The 17,486-nt window shown below is 45.0% G+C and overlaps 1 protein-coding gene across 1 annotated transcript in view; it reads right to left on the reverse strand.

Annotated features, from left to right (window-relative positions):
* Positions 1-965: 965 nt before the first annotated feature.
* Positions 966-17,486, reverse strand: part of mecom (MDS1 and EVI1 complex locus) — a gene marked incomplete at both ends in the record, with an annotated part of 126,873 nt that continues 110,352 nt past the window's right edge. Inside the window, 13 exons of the mRNA XM_079225205.1 lie at positions 966-1,100; positions 1,366-1,540; positions 1,627-1,872; positions 3,873-4,017; positions 4,870-5,039; positions 6,420-6,497; positions 6,704-6,870; positions 10,424-10,450; positions 11,919-12,006; positions 12,227-13,619; positions 16,516-16,696; positions 16,826-16,973; positions 17,078-17,189. Coding sequence (XP_079081331.1) covers positions 966-1,100; positions 1,366-1,540; positions 1,627-1,872; positions 3,873-4,017; positions 4,870-5,039; positions 6,420-6,497; positions 6,704-6,870; positions 10,424-10,450; positions 11,919-12,006; positions 12,227-13,619; positions 16,516-16,696; positions 16,826-16,973; positions 17,078-17,189 — 3,065 coding nt within the window. The remainder of the gene's footprint in view (positions 1,101-1,365; positions 1,541-1,626; positions 1,873-3,872; positions 4,018-4,869; positions 5,040-6,419; positions 6,498-6,703; positions 6,871-10,423; positions 10,451-11,918; positions 12,007-12,226; positions 13,620-16,515; positions 16,697-16,825; positions 16,974-17,077; positions 17,190-17,486) is intronic.

Consider the following 17,486-nt stretch of genomic DNA (forward strand, 5'->3'; position numbering starts at 1 on the left):
ATTAACTTCAGCACTGGCTACTTATTTCAGTAAAAAAAAATTGTGTTTTCTTCTCTTCCACTAAAAAGACAATCTATTTATATCCTTTCACAGATAGCGCAGGCGGGCAGGATGGAGTGCAGTGGAGAACAGTTGGTAGACACTTGTGTACAGTGCTATGATTGTGCAGACACACGCAGCTATGAAAACACAGATGGGAAACTGGCCTGATTTCAGTTTAACAATTACTTTTTTTAAATTTGTTCTTCAATGACTTCAGTGATAGTAAAGCGCTGTTAGCACTGTCCGTACATGGAGCGGTTTTCATTGGAACTGAGGTTGTTAACCCCACCCTTCATTTTTTATCATCAAGTACATGTATTTATGAGAAACACCTGTGGATCTCTGAGGGGGTTAAAGGGAATTCTTGTAATATATTTTAAAGATACATCTGTCAAAGCCAGGGCTTTACACACAATGAAACATACTAGGCTGAACGTGGCTGTCTTAGAGACACAACCAAACTCATCCTCTCAGCTTGTCTTCTATGTGCTGGGGAATAAATGCAGTTTAGCAATGATATCAGCACATCTATCTTCCATGTCCACCAGCTGCCTTTGCTGTGCAAAACATAGAAATTCAGCAGAATAAATACAGCTATTATTACTTATTATTATTTTCACCACAGTCGTCATCCTTGCTATCATCCTGGTTGGTGTAAATGGGACAACTACATTTTAAGGTCTCAGAGGGACATTTTGCTCTGTATCTGTTGGGAGTTTTTTGGGGGGCTTTGCTGGGTTCTGCATGGACAGTGACCCAGCTTTGTGTGTAAGGCTCAGCAGTCAGATGGGCCGTGGTTCTGCTCAGCAGTCACTCTGTGGACGATCAGGGGGCCACTGCACATAGCCCCTGCAATGGGCTCCCAGTGCCATAGGTCAGGTTTGGGGGGTTGAAAGGTGAAAGGAAAGCGCGAAGGGGTGTCATCATACGTGGCTGAGGGACTGGATGGCACTGGATTCAGCCGCAGCCCGTGCCAGACTGTGCCACATGGTGGCCGGGGTGTGGGAGGCTGGGTGGAGAGAGTCCTTTTCAGCCAGAGACAGCATCATGGCGTACGCCTGAGGGAGACAAGTCACGTTTAGCTACTATGCTTAAATGTAATGGTGTAGATAAACATGCATGTGAAATGTCAAGGCTCAACTCTTTCCTGATTGACCAGGTACAGTGAAACACCACATTGGGCAAGTTCATTTAGCAACTCACTTTTCAAAGACAATTAACTTTGGTCTTTATTTTATTTGGGGTAAGTACACAGATTTCTGTCCCATTTGCCAATCTGAGCAAGTGAAAAAAACATTAACACTGAATGAATGTTTCTTTTACCTGAGACTTAGATTTCCTAAAGAGTGGCTGTTTGACTGCATCAGTCAGAGACGGGGAGCCAAACGATCCATCGTCCTCATCTCCTTCACTCAGCTCGCTCTCCTCCAGCTTGCCCATGTCCGAAAAGTGACGAATATGATCCAAGGCTGAGTAGCCACTCGGCTCCTCCTTATACCTAAAGGTCAAGCAGAAACCTTCTAGTCAAGCAACTCATCATGATTTATACAATGTAACATTTTGCTTTAGTTGTTTTGAATTTACCTCCGAGGAGAGGTTTTGCAGTTGAGGTTTAAGTCGTCGGGTCCACTGAAGTCCATTTCGTCTTTTACGATGTCATCTCCGACGCTACTAAGAAGCACCTCGTCTTCCTGTTTCCCAGGAGTGTTGCTCGGCGCTTCCCCCTCTTCTTCGTCAGCACCAATGTCCTCTGCTTCCTCGTCTTCCAGGTCACGTGACCCATGGCTGGCTATCAGCGGCTTCTCTTCTTCAAATGAACCGCAATTTAACCTGCAGACCAGGAACATTGATTAGATCAATACAGCTGGATGGAGAAGTACAGTCTAATAAAAATAAATGACAGACATTTTCCTTAATTTCATAAATAGACTAATTTTATGTTTTAGAAAGTCATTTTGAAATTGAGATATCCTCTGGTACTTAAATACATAGGGAATACGACACTGAGCTATATACATTAGGGTAAATACAGTTACTGGGTGCTTGCTTTAGTCTGGCTTTTTTTGTTTTCTACACATTCTTGTGAGAGTCCTTTCATTATAAATACAAAAACAATGGAGCGTATGGGATATAGAACAGAGAGCGTTGGGTCTAAGGCCGGACAAGGCAGCTGGGACCGAGAGAGCCGGGATCCCGTTAGTCATCGAGGCTCTGGAGCCCCTTTGGGCACAGCAGCACTGGGTTGATCGTTGCAGCACTTAACTGGAGTGCTTTGCCTCTCTCCTTGTTTATTTTCTCTACTATCTCGTATTCATCTAATAGGCAAAATATTTAGCTGACAGCCACATTTGGTGGGAGAGTTATGGGAGTGTTGCCTACCGGCCCATTCCTCTATCCCCGTGGAGGGAGAGAGGGAGAGCTATCCAAACTGCCTGAGTCTTAATCTGTCCCTCCGTCTCAGCGCCACAGGAAACCACCATTTGGTAAATCATCTGGAACCACATTTAGACCCATTCACTAATTACACTTTAGGACGTCTTTCGTCAGCTCCCAAAAATGCCATTTCTCCCACAAAGGATTCAGAGACAAACCGAGAACTGGACGCCGTGAAGTAGATAGATAGTAAACAAAACCCATCAAGCACATCTCCGCATAACTATACGCTGCTTATAAACAGGATCCCTGCACTGGATTTGTAAAGGGATGCCTTTGAGCATGCGGCGACTTTCGGGGAAGGGGAGAGAGGGTATTATTGCAGATTAAATTTCAGCACCTACAGTATCTACATCCTCTTTCCTCTTTCATCAGCAGCTAATAATATTGTGCTTTTTGGACAGATCTCCCGCCAGGATAGACAGTTTGAGGCCGACAAGGTGGTGTTCGTGCCGTGCCGGGCTCGCAGGGCTGAGAGGAGAGACCGGCTCTAAAAGAAAGAGCTCGAGCTCTGTGATTAAGAAAACAGATTCGCTAATTACGCTTTCAAACGTGGTAATTTGCTGGGGATAAAGTATCTATCAGAAGTAGTCAGGAGCACAGCACTTTGAAAGGAAACACGGGCCGACCCTTTGACCCCACCCCCTCTACCCTCTTCCTGTAAGCAGACATGTTGGTTCCAGATGTTGTGGGCTAACTGCGGCTCTCCCCCTCCTGCTTCTCTCCCCTTCCCTCTGACGCTCTGCTCTCACAGGCCTTCTTCACGATCCTGTAGCAGTCTGCGAGATCTCTATCCAGACTCACAATCTGCCCTGTGATCACACCAACGCGAGGCACGTGAAAACAAACTCAGAGACCTGAGCAGACCTCTCCGCTGCTATCCGACCTCATCACAGCTCCAAGAATTGATTTGCATAATGCGTAAATACGCACAGATATCTGTTCGTTACGTGTGGCCGAAAGGCAACGGATACAAGGAGCTCCTGCATGTTCCCAAAACCTTCCATTATCTTAAATGTCCTCACAGATGATTGCTCTTTACTCCAGACCTCGAAGCATGACGTCATGATTAATGAGAGATAGCTGGGTGGTATGAAAATTCAAATCTAAAATGGGCTGATAGCAAATAGCTCGTTACTCATACTTATACAAGCCTGGAGAGTCCTTTTAAGTTTTACAGTCTTAATGTGGTCACAATTAATGCAAGAGTTCAACATGCAGCATTGAGGGTCAAGGCCTTTTTCAGGAGGACTGGTTTGTCCCTGCTGCTGAGATGTGGTGGGTGAGAAGCCTGGATGATATTTGTCTATAAACATGTTGTTTAGCGCTGTAGCTGTAGACCTTATCAAGAAAAAAAAGCCGGTCCTCAGAATAATAGCTAATACAGCTGTGCTTACCCTTCCTCTGAGGGGTCCGGTGATGCCTGGTTCTGGCCCGTGTTGCTGATGAAATTTCTTATTTCATTGAAATAAGAGTCTTCTTTGTCATCCAATATGGCACTGCCACTGTCCAGCTCAGACCGTGGGGACGACATTGCTGTGCCTGCAGAAAGAAAACAAACAAATTCCAGTTCTGTCCTCAAAGGTTTTGATTTTTCAAAGTCAATATTGAAAAGAACACATTCTAAATATTGGTTGTGCTAAAATGTAACTGTGCATGTGTTAATAACTTTTGTTTCCCCCTAAACATGTCACTCAATGGCAGTGTGATATATTCTGTATCTGCTGGTTCCAACGCTTCAATTAAATTACAGTGAGTGAAATGTTCAAACCCAATTTTTACCTCGTAATGTAATCGTGGACGCGTTAGATCATAGGTACAAATTTGACTGTGCATCATTTCCATACATTTCCATGGAATTCTCTGTGACATCTTTGGTATTTCTGGAAGCATTTAGATCTTGACTAATATCTTAAATTAAATTATATGAGTTTTGGCTACGCTTGGACACATTCAATGCACTTTTAAAGATGGACCTGCCAAAGTGTCTATTTTCTGTATGTTGTGGGATACATTGTGTGATGCTGCATAAAGGAACGCTTGGCAGATAACTGATTTCACATTTAATAGAGTAATCATATCCGATTAAGTGGAAAAATCTGATGCAACCTATTGAACCCATAAGCTGTGCTGCTAATGAAAGCAGCTCATTCAAAAAGGATTTGTAGTGTTGCAGAGGATGAAAGATGGATCTAATTTCAGCTGATAAAATAATTTAAAATGTTTTAGAATATTCAGCAGAATGATTTATAATGCAATACAATGCTATGTCACAAATCAGCTTAGCAGCTCTAATTTTCTCTAATGAAATATGGAAAGAGAAAATACATGGCCTGAATCAGCTGTGAAAACTCATCTCTCCAAAACCAGAAATGCATGTTGAAGACTTCTCACCTGACAGATTGCCATTCTCGTGCTTCTTGAGGTGGCGGTCCAGGTTGGTCTGCTGCCCGAAGCAACGATCACACAAGTGGCACTTGAAGGGCTTTTCCTTGTTGTGGATGTTGCGAATGTGACGTTGCAGGTTGGAGGAGATGCTGAAGGAGCGGTCGCAGTATTTACACCTGCGGGAAAAGCGGAGGTCTTTCGCTTAATAAAACAATTATGAAATGACAAAGAAATAAAATAATACACAAGCTGCTAGTCAGACCTGTGCTGCATAATGAAACAGGAACCGGCGGTTTGTTCTGTGGGAAACATAATAGGATACATAATGTGGGACACACATACACACATGCATACAGTCCCAGCAGTCCCAGAGTCCAAGTCATGATGGAGGAGCTTGTTTAAGGTGAAACAGCAATGCCTCTTATCTCCAGCCAGTGCAATAAAATTGCATTCTTCCCTCACAAAATAAGCACGCAACCGATTTTGGTTCTAGCCCTGCAAAATTAGAGCCTCTTGCCAAGTTTCTTCATGCAAAATTATACGAGAAGATTACATCTTTTCTTCTGGAGGAATTAGCTCGGTCGATTGGCTGTCCCTCAGGAACCCCCCGGTTATCTCCACAAAAAATTACAATAAACAGCGGTGATCTTTAATGGCATGCCAGCGTGTTGAGTGCAGGCTATCAGACTCGGGCAGTCGAGGCCTGCGTCTGTCTTTCTCTCTCCCCTGTGGTCAGCAGGCCTCCTCCAAGCTTTGGGCCAACATTCCACTACCTTAGTAACTACAAAGCAGAGCAGTGCAAGCCAGCGCTTACTCATTATCTAAATGTAGTAAATGTGCAAGATTCATTTTTACATGTGTACTGCTGCTGCATTGTTACTTCTACCTCAGCAGCACCTGGAAAAGGACGGAAGGCAGGCATTTTATTGGGTCTTATACGCCAACTAGACTATGATTCAAGAAAAAAAAAAGGAACAAACTTAATCTTGCGATAACACTTTTAGTTGGCGAGAAAGCCTCACTTTGTGCGGCAAGTAGCTATCGGGCTCGCAGTTCAGTTCCAGTCTCATACGCACAAGAGAAATCACCACAGCTGCCGGGCCTGGACATCTGCCCGTGCTCCTCATCACCCCAATTTTTCACCAAACTTCCTTGCTTCCTCTCAGCTCTGCCCTTTTACCAGCCAAGCTTAATCCCCCCCCCCCTCCTCTTCCTGTCACCCTGACGACGGACACCATTTTTCATCAGGCAAATTATTTAGCGGCAGGGTAATCATTCCAGGCTTTTACGGCATAAGAAAACACACATAATCTCTGTCCTAACTGTGGACGAGAATTGCCTGGGAAAACATCTTGGAAGTGTATTCTTGGAAGTGAGGAGGACGGATGGATTGTTGTTGGTAGAATGCATGAGAGGAGGATGATATTCAGCTGACATGTTTTTTTAGTTTTTTTATCCTTCAAACCCAAACTAAACAGCCACACACCTCCTCAACAATACATACACAAAAAGACAGCTCCAGGAGACAGTACATGTGTTCGTAGAAATAGTCTTACTTATATGGTTGCTCTCCTGTATGGGTCCTGAGGTGGCGGGTCAGGTTGGCAGAGCGTGGGAATATTTTCCCACAATATCTATAAATGAGTAAGAGACATTTTTTTAAGGATGTTTTAATTACATTACTTCAGTAATCTAAAAACATGTATTATTCTAATATTAAAAATCACTTAATCATCATAAAAAAAGAGACTAAAATGCCAAAAATAAAACTACTTTCTATAGACGATTGTTCATTTATGACCACCATACAATGTCCTGCGACGCCAGTTGTCGTAGTTACCTGCATGTGTAGCGCTCCTTGCCCTTGCGCAGCAGCGTCTCTGGCAGGGCAGAGGGTGGGGCTCGAAAGTCAAACATGGAGGGGACGGAGCGCAGCAGGTCACCAGATTCGGGCTTCAAGGAGCCGAACGTCTCCAGCTTCTCTGCCATGTTCTCGATGGCCGACATCTGAGGACACAAAGGAGAGGAAGAAGCAGAACGAGGGGTTAGCGTTGTGATTAAAAACACTTTGTGTTCATTTAGCATTGCAAGTCCAACATGCAAAGCAAGAAACTGATGTGTGACTTTTTAAGTTTTGAAAGCTGCATCACTTGTCATGATCATGTCACAAAAAATAAATCTTGATAAAATGGAAAAAGCCAAAAGCAATGAATAATTCAGAGGATATGCTGTACACATGTCCAAAACACTGAAAGATTACAGCAACTACACATTTCTACATTTGCTGTTGATGTCCTAATATTAAGCAAAAACACACTTCTTGTCTAAAGTTAAATGTGTCTTACTGAATATATAATTCCTATTTTCTCAACTAATTTGATCATATCTTTTTTGATTGACGAGCCTTGTTTACAGGCATTGCACCAGGTGAAATAAAGCGAAACAGGTATTGGGTGAATTCGTATTATGCCGCTTATCAATGATTCATGAATCGCAAGGTCAAATCCCTGGTTTGTGGACATGACAAGAACATTTGATACTGATTCATAACTTCGTAGTTAAACAAAAAACAGCATTCTCGCATTCATAGTCAGTGGCGAGCAGGCGTCAAACTTTGAATGTTAAATTCAGCCAGCTCTTGTTCCCTTAAAAATACACATGTATGCACAGTACATACATGAACACACACACACACACACACACACACACACACACACACACACACACACACACACACACACAGGATTAAGGACTGCAGCCAATCTACTAATGAAGCTGAACATTTACTTTCATCAGGTACTCTCCGAGGAGATATGTGCACTTATCAGTTGGTCTGTGTGCGTGTGTTTATGAACAAGACACTATGTCCTGCACGGTGGCCGCAGTTGATTAATAGCCATCTATGTGTGTGAAATAGAAAATATATGTATGGGTGAGAGAGAAGAATGTATTTACAATGCATTTGTATTTGTGAGAGTGTGTAGAATGTCATGTGCATTGTATGTGAGCGCGATTGTACGTGCTTAGTGTGTATGTGTGTTGTCAGATACATGTCCGTGTGTGTGTGTGTTTGTGTGTGGCAGAGGAGTGATTCATGTCCACTGCTGGGCTGTAAACTATTCTGTGCACAATGCGGGCAGACAGCACATTCGTCAATATGAAAGATGTTGACATTACTGATCAAGGGCCAGACACGGGTAATAATGATATCGCTGTGCTGAGAGGGGCGGGATGGGGGAGGAGCGGGGGCTGGAGGGGGAGTGAAGGGAGGACCAGAGGGAGGAGGAGAGGGAGGGGTGGGGTCCCAATAGGCCGCAGGGCCTGTCAGCCCATCTCTCACACACAAGGTTTTTTTCCCCCCCATTTTTTTACAGGGGCCACACAAATTTGCATTATTTTGCGTGTATTGAATTCTCAGCCTGTTTCTTATTCTTATTTCAATAAGGCAACAAATCAATGGTGATTCGGGTCCTCCACCAGAGCCCTGCTCCGACTCTGACATTTCATCTCCTGCTTTCACCCGCTGTCACTCTCAGGCTTCATGCCAAGATGGAGCAGGCCGAGGGGAGAGAAACAGAGGAAGAGAATCGGAGAAGAAGCATGATGAAGGACTCTGCGATAGAGGAGAAGAGTGGGAAAGAAGAGGAGAGGAGGAAAGCAAGAAAGAGCGAACAGAGCCCGGAGAGAGAAGGACTGATGGATGATGGTGGAGCCTGCTGTTGGGAGCAGCTGATTAGGAGTGACGGCCGAGTGTAAAGTTCCTGCCGCAGCCGTCGACGTTCCCACAGAGGGAGGATGTGGAGTGTCAGGTCCGTTTGATTATGAATATGCCGATGCTGCATGCCATGAATCAAAGGCAAGGGAGAGAACAGAGAGAGAGAGAGAGAGAGAAAGAAAGAAGGAGAGCGATGGATTGAAAGATAGGCAACGGGTTGTAGGGAAGAGGGAGGTGAAATGCTTTCATATTTCTTTTGAATGTGCACCGTCTATTTCATCGGGCTCTTTTCAGGCGCTGGAGTGAACACTCAGTTTGTCTGCCTTGCTCAACGAGAACCCATAACTCCAGAGAACATTAAGGCCCTTAAAGCTGTCAGCAGTAGTGAGCATGTCCGATAAGACACTTTTTAGACCTGAAAATACTCCACCCCAGCTCCATCTGCTGGGAAAGTCTGATCACAACTCCACGCTCTCATGCTGCTGCACTCTATTAAGAGTTTAATCTCACTCCTTTGTCTCTCCTCTAAATAAAAGGCATAGTCCTCGTTATAAAATACATACTGGTGTTTGACTTGATGTATGTAACCGAATAAAATTGTCATTGGAATGTGCCTTTGTTTTTGTGAAGAAAAAGAATCTTGCATAATTTAAATTATGAACAATTGAGCTTTCTACATGACATCAAATGAATGATGATTTATTTCGGGTTCATATTTTCCAGGTGAAGTCATTGTTGCATGGCCCGTGTTGGTGGAAAAAGACAAAACTATATATTTTTATCTTTTATGTTTAAGATTTTTTTAACACATTCTCTAAACCAGTCAAATTGTTCGCAGTCCAACAGTAAATTATTCACACGTTCAATCCAATGGATTAATGATTGCAACTAGTAACCATCAGTCTGCCACAGATTACGCTTAGAAAAACCCTCGGCCTTTGAGACATTTTTATGGATGGTGAGCCCGGTTCATTAGGCCACTGTTTGACAATGCTGTGTGTACAAATGTCTGACTTAAAGTACAAGAGGATAAACGGCTCCACATTTTGCTCTAAAGCAAAATTTCAAAGGTTTTATAACCCCCCTACTTCTTCCTATAAGAGACTCCCGCGCACACACACACACCTCCCAAAACCCCCTTGTCTGTCCCCCCCGGGCAGTGTATGTATGTGTGTGTGTGTCTGTGAACTTGCTTGTTGCTGTAGCGTCGCTGTGGGACCAGCAGTTGATTGGCTATCTTCAGATGTCAGTGATGCTGTGAGGGCCTTAATTAGTGAGATGCATTCTCAATTGTTGATCTTTATCGGGAACCAGATGTTTGGAGGGAGGAACTAACCCCCCAGTCCCCCCAGCCAGTGTCCCAAAGAGACTGCCACCCTCGTGCTGATGTAAAGCAGCCCCTCCTCAACACCATCCCTCCATCTCACTCATCCCCCAATGCCCATTTGCAAAGTCTGCTTCATTCTCCAAATAAGCAAACATTTCTGTATATTCAGAGCTGGTGGATGGACTGAGTGTAGCTCGGCTAGAAATTCCCACTTAAACCTTTTCACGTAAATATGTCGACAACAAATCAAACAGAAAGACTCGCAGACTCAAGGGAAATTAATACAAAATAATATTATATGATGACCATTCCTAACATTCAGATGACATTTCTTTATACAATAAAGTAGCTCTATGACCAGAATCAGAGTCAGTGCGTGATGTGATGGGCTAAAGCCATGCAAATGCTGGGTGATGTCAGTTGTAAACTGTTATGCAGCCCATGCATTATTAGAGGATGGGGTCCGTTTGGTAGAAGTAAAGACACATGGCAGTACTGTAGGTTAAAGAGGAACTTACCCAAGTTCTCTGATCTGGCAAACGAAACTGAGGGGCGGAACAGAAGGAGAAGAGAAAGCAGTCAGAACCAGGAAGTGGCGCATGAATCAACAGCTTTAGATTGGACACATATGGGTACAGAGGGATTGATGGGTCCCGATGTGATTAACTTTGAATGAGCAACGAGTTGCCTATCTGCAGAGTTATGGCGCTGGAATTATAGGAGGTTTCTAATAGTTCCCAACACTTCCTGGTGTTCAATAAGCTCATTATAGCAGGCCTCAAATATACTGCCAGTATGTAATCTAAGCTAGTATTGCTTCGCAGTAAAATGTCCTGCCAGGAAATAAAAAGCTGAATCACTAAAGGTTGAAAAAAAAGTTCCAGTCCCCTCAGCTTTGCAACCTTTTATTTTATATGTAGCTAAAGAGTGAGTCAGGTGACTGAAAACAAACCCCCTGAAAAGTATACAGAAGGGCCCCTCGCCTGGTCTGGGTTAGCCCTACCCGGTCTAGTGTTTCTGGGAATGATTTGTGTGTCCAGACATCATAAAGTCATAAAGATGGCCTAAGCACTCTGTTAGTGTTTCTACTGATAGGACACCTCATTAAGGCGTGTGGGACAGCCATGTGGCTGCTGCAGGCTGGGCCCATGCAGCACTCTGGACAGGGGACATAAATCAGGCAAATGAAACAGCCTGTAAAAACCAGACCTGAAACAGCCAGAAAAGAGAAGAAAAAAAAATCCTATGCCTGAGAAAGTGGTGTTTTCACTTTCCGACGGACCGTTCTCACCCGCGGGGGCAGATTGAACAAATGAACGTCAATGCAACATGTCATAGACACACAGACATACACACCCGCATGCACACACATTTGGAGTCTCGCATTGGAGTTACTGGCACAGAAAACCCAGGGGCAGAAATCATTGCTTAAAGAGCATATCATTTTTTATATTGTAGTCAAAGACATGTTATGGGAAGACGTGTCAGAGTGTGCCCTTTCTCTCTGCCACATCTGTTTCAGATAGCCAACAACGGGCTTAACAAGCAGTACTCTGGATAAGGCTGGAGCCTTATTAATCCCCTGTGGTCAGCTTGGGACAATCATTCTGATTTAAAGTTCCTTATAGAAAGAGTCATAATAATATCTTAACTGTTTTAACGCCACGCTGCTGTCACATCTGGAGATATGGGAGCCTAACATTGAACTTGGAACAGTGATGCTATCATGGTTGCATGACATCACAACTATCTTAAATTCAAACTGACCAAGAGCTACACAGACACATTTGGACTGTTGTTGCCTATTGAATCAATCCAGAGTCAATCAAGGCATCTGAGATCAACTCGAAAATAAAATAAACAGTGTAAATAAAAATGTATAGATAAAAAAAAAAGTGTGTCGTTGGACTGGAGAGAATGTGTGATTTAGTCTAGACAAGGTGAGTGCCATGTTATTCCTTCTCAGTTTCCCACAGTTGCCCCAGTTCCCTCTATGCTACAGTCAGAACCTACCTGTGGATGGAAGAGGAAGCCGGGAGCTGGCCGCATGTACTTGTCTTTCAGATTCTCGAACGGATCGCTCATTCTTCTCTTCTCAACCCTGCTAATAGTAGATTTCTCTTAACGCAGGTACAGCAGAACATATTGGGACACTGGTATTCAGTATTACGCAATTACAATTAGCAATCAGATGCCAGTAAATGACACCGAAACAGTTTTGGCAGTCTACAATAATGCTTGCATAATACAATGTGTAACAGCAGTACAAGTAGGCTAGTGACTTTAATTCTGGTGAAGTACGCTACTGGGAATAACAATACCTGTAGATGGGGTCCATGAAGAAAGGGGTGGGCCTGGCATGCTGTAAAGACGTGTCAGCTTTTGGGATCTCCACCACTGCTTTCTCCTCCTCATAGCTCAGGTTGTTCTTGGTCTCCTCCTCTCTTGCATTGCCTCCACGACCCCGGCCCCCCAGGCTCAGGTCTAGCGGCTGATCCTGACCAATGGCGTGGGAGGTGCCTGGTTTGGAGGGGGCAAATGTGGCAGACTTCTCCATCTTCCGCTTAGTTGTGAGGTCAAATGGTGATCCGGATGAAGATTTGCCCTGGGCCTTCTTGCGTTCATCTGCTGGAGACTGGGGCTCGTCCTTCAGGCCTGGATGTCGGAGGTCTCTGTCTGGAAAAGGGTAAACTGGAGGAGAGAAAGCTGGGAAGAAAGGCAGTGGGAACATGGAGGGGTAGGGCAGAGACCCGACCTTCTTGTCCTGCAGGCCAGCCAGCCCTGTGGAGCCAAAGTACTTCTCAGCAATGGAGGCAATGGCCTTAATAGAGTCATTGACAGCCCCTGTTACGGCTGTGTGCTCGTCCAGCGAGGATGGGATGAGGGATGGGCCTGGAAAGTCTTTAGCAGCACTGCTGTCTGTCAGGCTGGGGCTCTGGGGGGCTCCTTCACTGGCCTTCCTCTTGGGGCCTTTGCCATTTTCTCGAGCAGCCCTCCTTTCCCTCTCACTGTCCATGTCACTCTCCAACTCTGAGCCCGATGTGCTCTCCAGATCACTTCCGCTGGGCGTGCTCACATCGTCCAGGTCGCTGCTCTCGGACTGGTCACTCTGCTTGTTCCGCTGCTTTGTGGAGGACGAGGAGCTCTGGAGGTGGAGCTCTGAACCTGGCATCTGGTGGCCAGGCGCACCACTATCTTTACGCAGAGCCTTGAGCAGCTCTCGGGACTCCTGAAGACCGGGGCTTGGCGGCAGCAGTGGGCTCTTACTCAGGTCAGCACCGGGCCCAGCGAGAGATGCATGGACTGGTTGTCTGACAGGAGAGGTGGCAGGAATGAGCGGGGGCCGGTGATAGAGTCCAGAGGGGAAGAGGCCAGGGAAGCTGAAGGGAAACGCTGGAGCAGCAGGGAAGGTAAGCCCGCCGTGGTGGCGACTGGCCCCAAAGTAATCAGCCAACCCAGAAACGCTGTGGCCCATCGCCAGAGCTGATTTGTCCAAGCCAGGGCCGCCAGGGAGAGGCATACCCTGGGCAAACAATCCCCCTGCTGTGAAATGATTTTTCCCTTCACAGAAGCGCCGGTGCTTGTTGAGGGAGGATGTGGTGCTGAACATCTGCCCACAATCCTTGCACTTGATCTGTGTGCGGCAGTCGGCATGCATGCGTTTATGGCGGCACAGGTTAGAGAATTGGGTGTAGGACTTGTGGCACACCTCGCCTGCAGGGACACAGAGACAGATAAAGAGCGCATCAGTACCCCACCGCACACACACATAAAATAACATCTCATGATATGACATCTCTACTTAACAAGATTCAGGCTGGCTGAGGCAGAGGAAATACAGTATGAGCGATTTGCTCATACTCCCATTAATACTCTAACAACAGTTTCCAGCAAAATAAAGAGGAGAGGTGTGTCCAGATCCTGGCATTGTCGGGGAATATGTTTGGTTGACGGTGTGAGTCAGTTGCTGCCACTCATCACCTGCACATCAAACCAAATTCCCAGGCATCTCCAACCCCATTGTCTTCCCAGGGACGCTCCCAGGGAGTCCGTAAATAATCACACAGAGACACACACACACACACAGCGACATGCAGGCACATTCACAGAACATTCACATAACACAGACATACAGATACACACACACACGCACACATTCTCAGCCGCATGCAGTACAATGGCTCTATTTTAAGTTTGTGAAGGAAGCAGAGTTGAATGAATCCTATCCTGCAGTCCTGTTCCCAGGGACAGGTCTCACGTCCTCTACTGCCCCTCTTCCCATATCCCCCTCCGGGCCTCTCTGTCACCCCCTCAGCCCCCTCACCTTGTGCCTTGGTCCCTGTCGCCCCGCGCTAAGTGACCTTCCCACAGTCAACCCCTGTATGCCTGTCTGTCGTTCCGTCTGACCCTGGCTGACATACAGTGGCAACACCCGGCCCTGAGAAAAAACCTCACTGTCTGACATTATCTATTGCCATTATTAGTCTGTCAACATTATCTATTACCGATGGATGATTTGTTTGAATTCACAAAGGGGATGGTAGCCGTATTGTTTTCCCATGCTCTTTTCTCTCGCTTTTCTAATAAAAGTCAAGAATGCAGTTTATGAGAAGGAGGAAGATGTTCCTCTTTGTTGGCCCGCACCTCAGGATATTTTGCTACACTACAGCTGACGTTTGGATACAAACTTTGATCATCCGACAGTATCAGAAAGAGGCAGCTCAGGATGATTGATTTTGCTCACATTGTTATGAGATCTTTAAAACAGGGATAAGGAAGTGGTTCGCTGTACTTTGGATGCCCTCCAGCCACAAGGTGCACAAGAGGCATTTTAAGGAGATGGAGAGGACGAGCAGGAAAAAGTATTGTGGAAACAGATTTAAATAAACACCCCAGGGGAACGCCAAATGGGAACGCTCGAGCCAAGAGTTTATGCAATGTTATAAAAAAAAGTATATTTTAATGAATTGACCCAGGAAACTAAATTTAAATTAAGTATATTCGTGGCTAGGCTTTGGTGGATACAATCAGGGTAGAAAGGTAGTTTTGAAAACATCTGGGGGAAACAAAATGAAGAGTGCATGACTCCTTAGACATTGCACAAGTTGTTTCCTCTCTGGACACTGTCTTGCAACACAGATGAAGAAATTTGGAAAATATTTGAATGATTTTCAACTGATTACAATTCATCTGTTTGATCTTAGGCTGTAGAAGTTTGCAGTGAGCATGTCTACTTAAAACGTGAGCAATACATTTTCAGTTAAAGAAAAGATTGTAGCATTGACATAAATTATTTAAAAATTTATAATAGCAAATAAGTACAGGACCTGAGAAAGCTACACTAAAAGCCTTGCACCATAAATCATGTAGTTGTGACATTTACAAACTAACAACACACACGCGTGACACACTGCGTCTGAGAACAGATTCGCTACACAAGCGTATTCATCAGCTCTTAATAAACTGAAACAAAATATTATAAACACATTCCCGAGAGGAGAGCGGTGGTTAGCGGAGTGTCGTAAGGAATAACCCTGCAGGCCCGAGTGCTTCACTCGCATACAGAAGCTCTGAGACACACACACAGACATCCTTGACGCATCGCGTGCGCCGACATACAAAACAGAACGAGGATACAGTGCAGCACTGTCCCAAGCACGTACATGCCCTCCAAGAGAACGCGCACAAACAAACACTTTGGATGCACTCGTGGTCTCTACCGGGCAGACGTCATGTTTGAGGCTGCTCTGACTCTTTTTTTTTTACACAGCCATTAGTTGTTTTTAAACCTGCATATTTTCTGCTGATTACAGCAAATGGACTCCTATTCAGACGGAGCACAGAGAAGAGGGCTTTACATGTGGTTGCTATTTGTGAGGAATGGTGCATGTGGCGGAGGGAGAGAGGAGAAGAGAGGGGAGTCAGAGGTCTGCAGTGGAGATGCAGTGACTCCGGCCTATATACATATGTGTGAGTGTGTTAATGTGTGTTTGTTTGAGGAGGAGAACGAGGGTTGATTTGTGAAGGGTCAGGGAAAGAGAGAGACGGGGCAAAGGGTGGAGGTCATAATGCTTTAGGGGAAGGGGATCAGATCTGCGTAGTGAGGTGGCGAAAATGTGAAAGGTCAAAATGTGTTTTGGTCTTGCAGGAGTTAGCGTTTACTGAGGAGTGGGGACAAAAAGGGTGTGTGTGTGTGTGTGTGTGTGTGTGTGTGTGAGAGCGAAAGCAACGTTAGCTCTAGCGTCAACATCAGGTGAGGCTGGGTCACTATGAGAGGCCGCAACAAGGTTAGACCAAGAGGGGCTGAGTCAAATTACATGCTAGTCTAAAGGCTGTTATCACCATATCAGCACTGTGTGAGAGTGCTGATGCAGATACAAATTACTCTTGTCTTAAAATAAATGGTACTGCCACTCTAAACACAGCTACTATATAATCCCAAGTGTAATTCCTGTAGAACATGAGCAAATCTTGAGAAGAAGCTGAGGAAGGACAAACAAGCATTTTTGCAATTACATCCCATTTGTTCTATTAGAGGCAAGTCACAGGCATATTGTTATCATTATTATGATTATTATAATTATTATTATAACGTACTGAGGAGACTTACATAGGTAGGGTCTTAGTGACTTACACATGAAGGGCTTGACACTGCTGTGGATGTGCTTATGCTGCTTAAGGCCCGAAGACGTTGCGAACGTCTTGCCGCAGTCGGCGCAGGCGTGGGCCCGCGCCCCGACGTGCTGCGAGCGGATGTGCCTCTGTAGGTTACTGGGGTCTGTGAACACCTGCTGGGGAAAGGAACCGCACAGAGACACGGGGGAGTTACTACCTGCTTCTGCAAACAGGAGAGGGATTACAAAATCTCCCGTGAAAAAAAGAATGTCATTCGATATCCCCTCCAAAAGTCATCACTCTACCTTTGAGCAGTTTTCACATTCATAGTGCTTGCCACTGTCATGCGACATCTGATGTCGGATAAGGTTGGATTTCCAGTTGAAGGCCTTGGGACACTGATCACACTTATATTCCCTCTCCTCCGAGTGGGACAGAGTGTGGGCCTCCAGACTGCAGCAAGCACAATGAGGATTTAGACATTTGTTTTTTTTTATCATATGGCTGTCTGGCTGCTCTCCCGAAATAGATTGTGTGTTTCAGTGCTTCAGACCTACCTCTGCACATCGGGGAAGACCTGGTCACACTCCTTACACTCCTGTAGACCATGGGACATGAGGAGGGGTCGCAAATCTTGAGGTTCCTGGGCCTGCAGGTCACTGTCCCCTTCTATTGGACAAGATAAAAAAAAGGCAAGAATACTGTTTAACCAAAGAAAAATAAATATCATGGTTTTGAGTTTCCCTACAAATTGTAAAATGTTAACTATGTGCAGTTTTGGGGTATGTTTGCGGTACTTAAGAGCCACCGATTACATTACATATATCATATGGGGAAAATATCATGATTTTATTGCCGCAGGCTCTGTTCAATTAGTCTGTGGTCCAGTCTTGTTTCTACATTATAACATCCAGTTTGAAGTCCAAAGTCTTGGACAAGTAATGTAGGATGAATATATTCCTCAGT

Source organism: Taurulus bubalis (assembly GCF_910589615.1).
Source record: "Taurulus bubalis genome assembly, chromosome: 10".
Lineage (NCBI taxonomy): Eukaryota > Metazoa > Chordata > Actinopteri > Perciformes > Cottidae > Taurulus > Taurulus bubalis.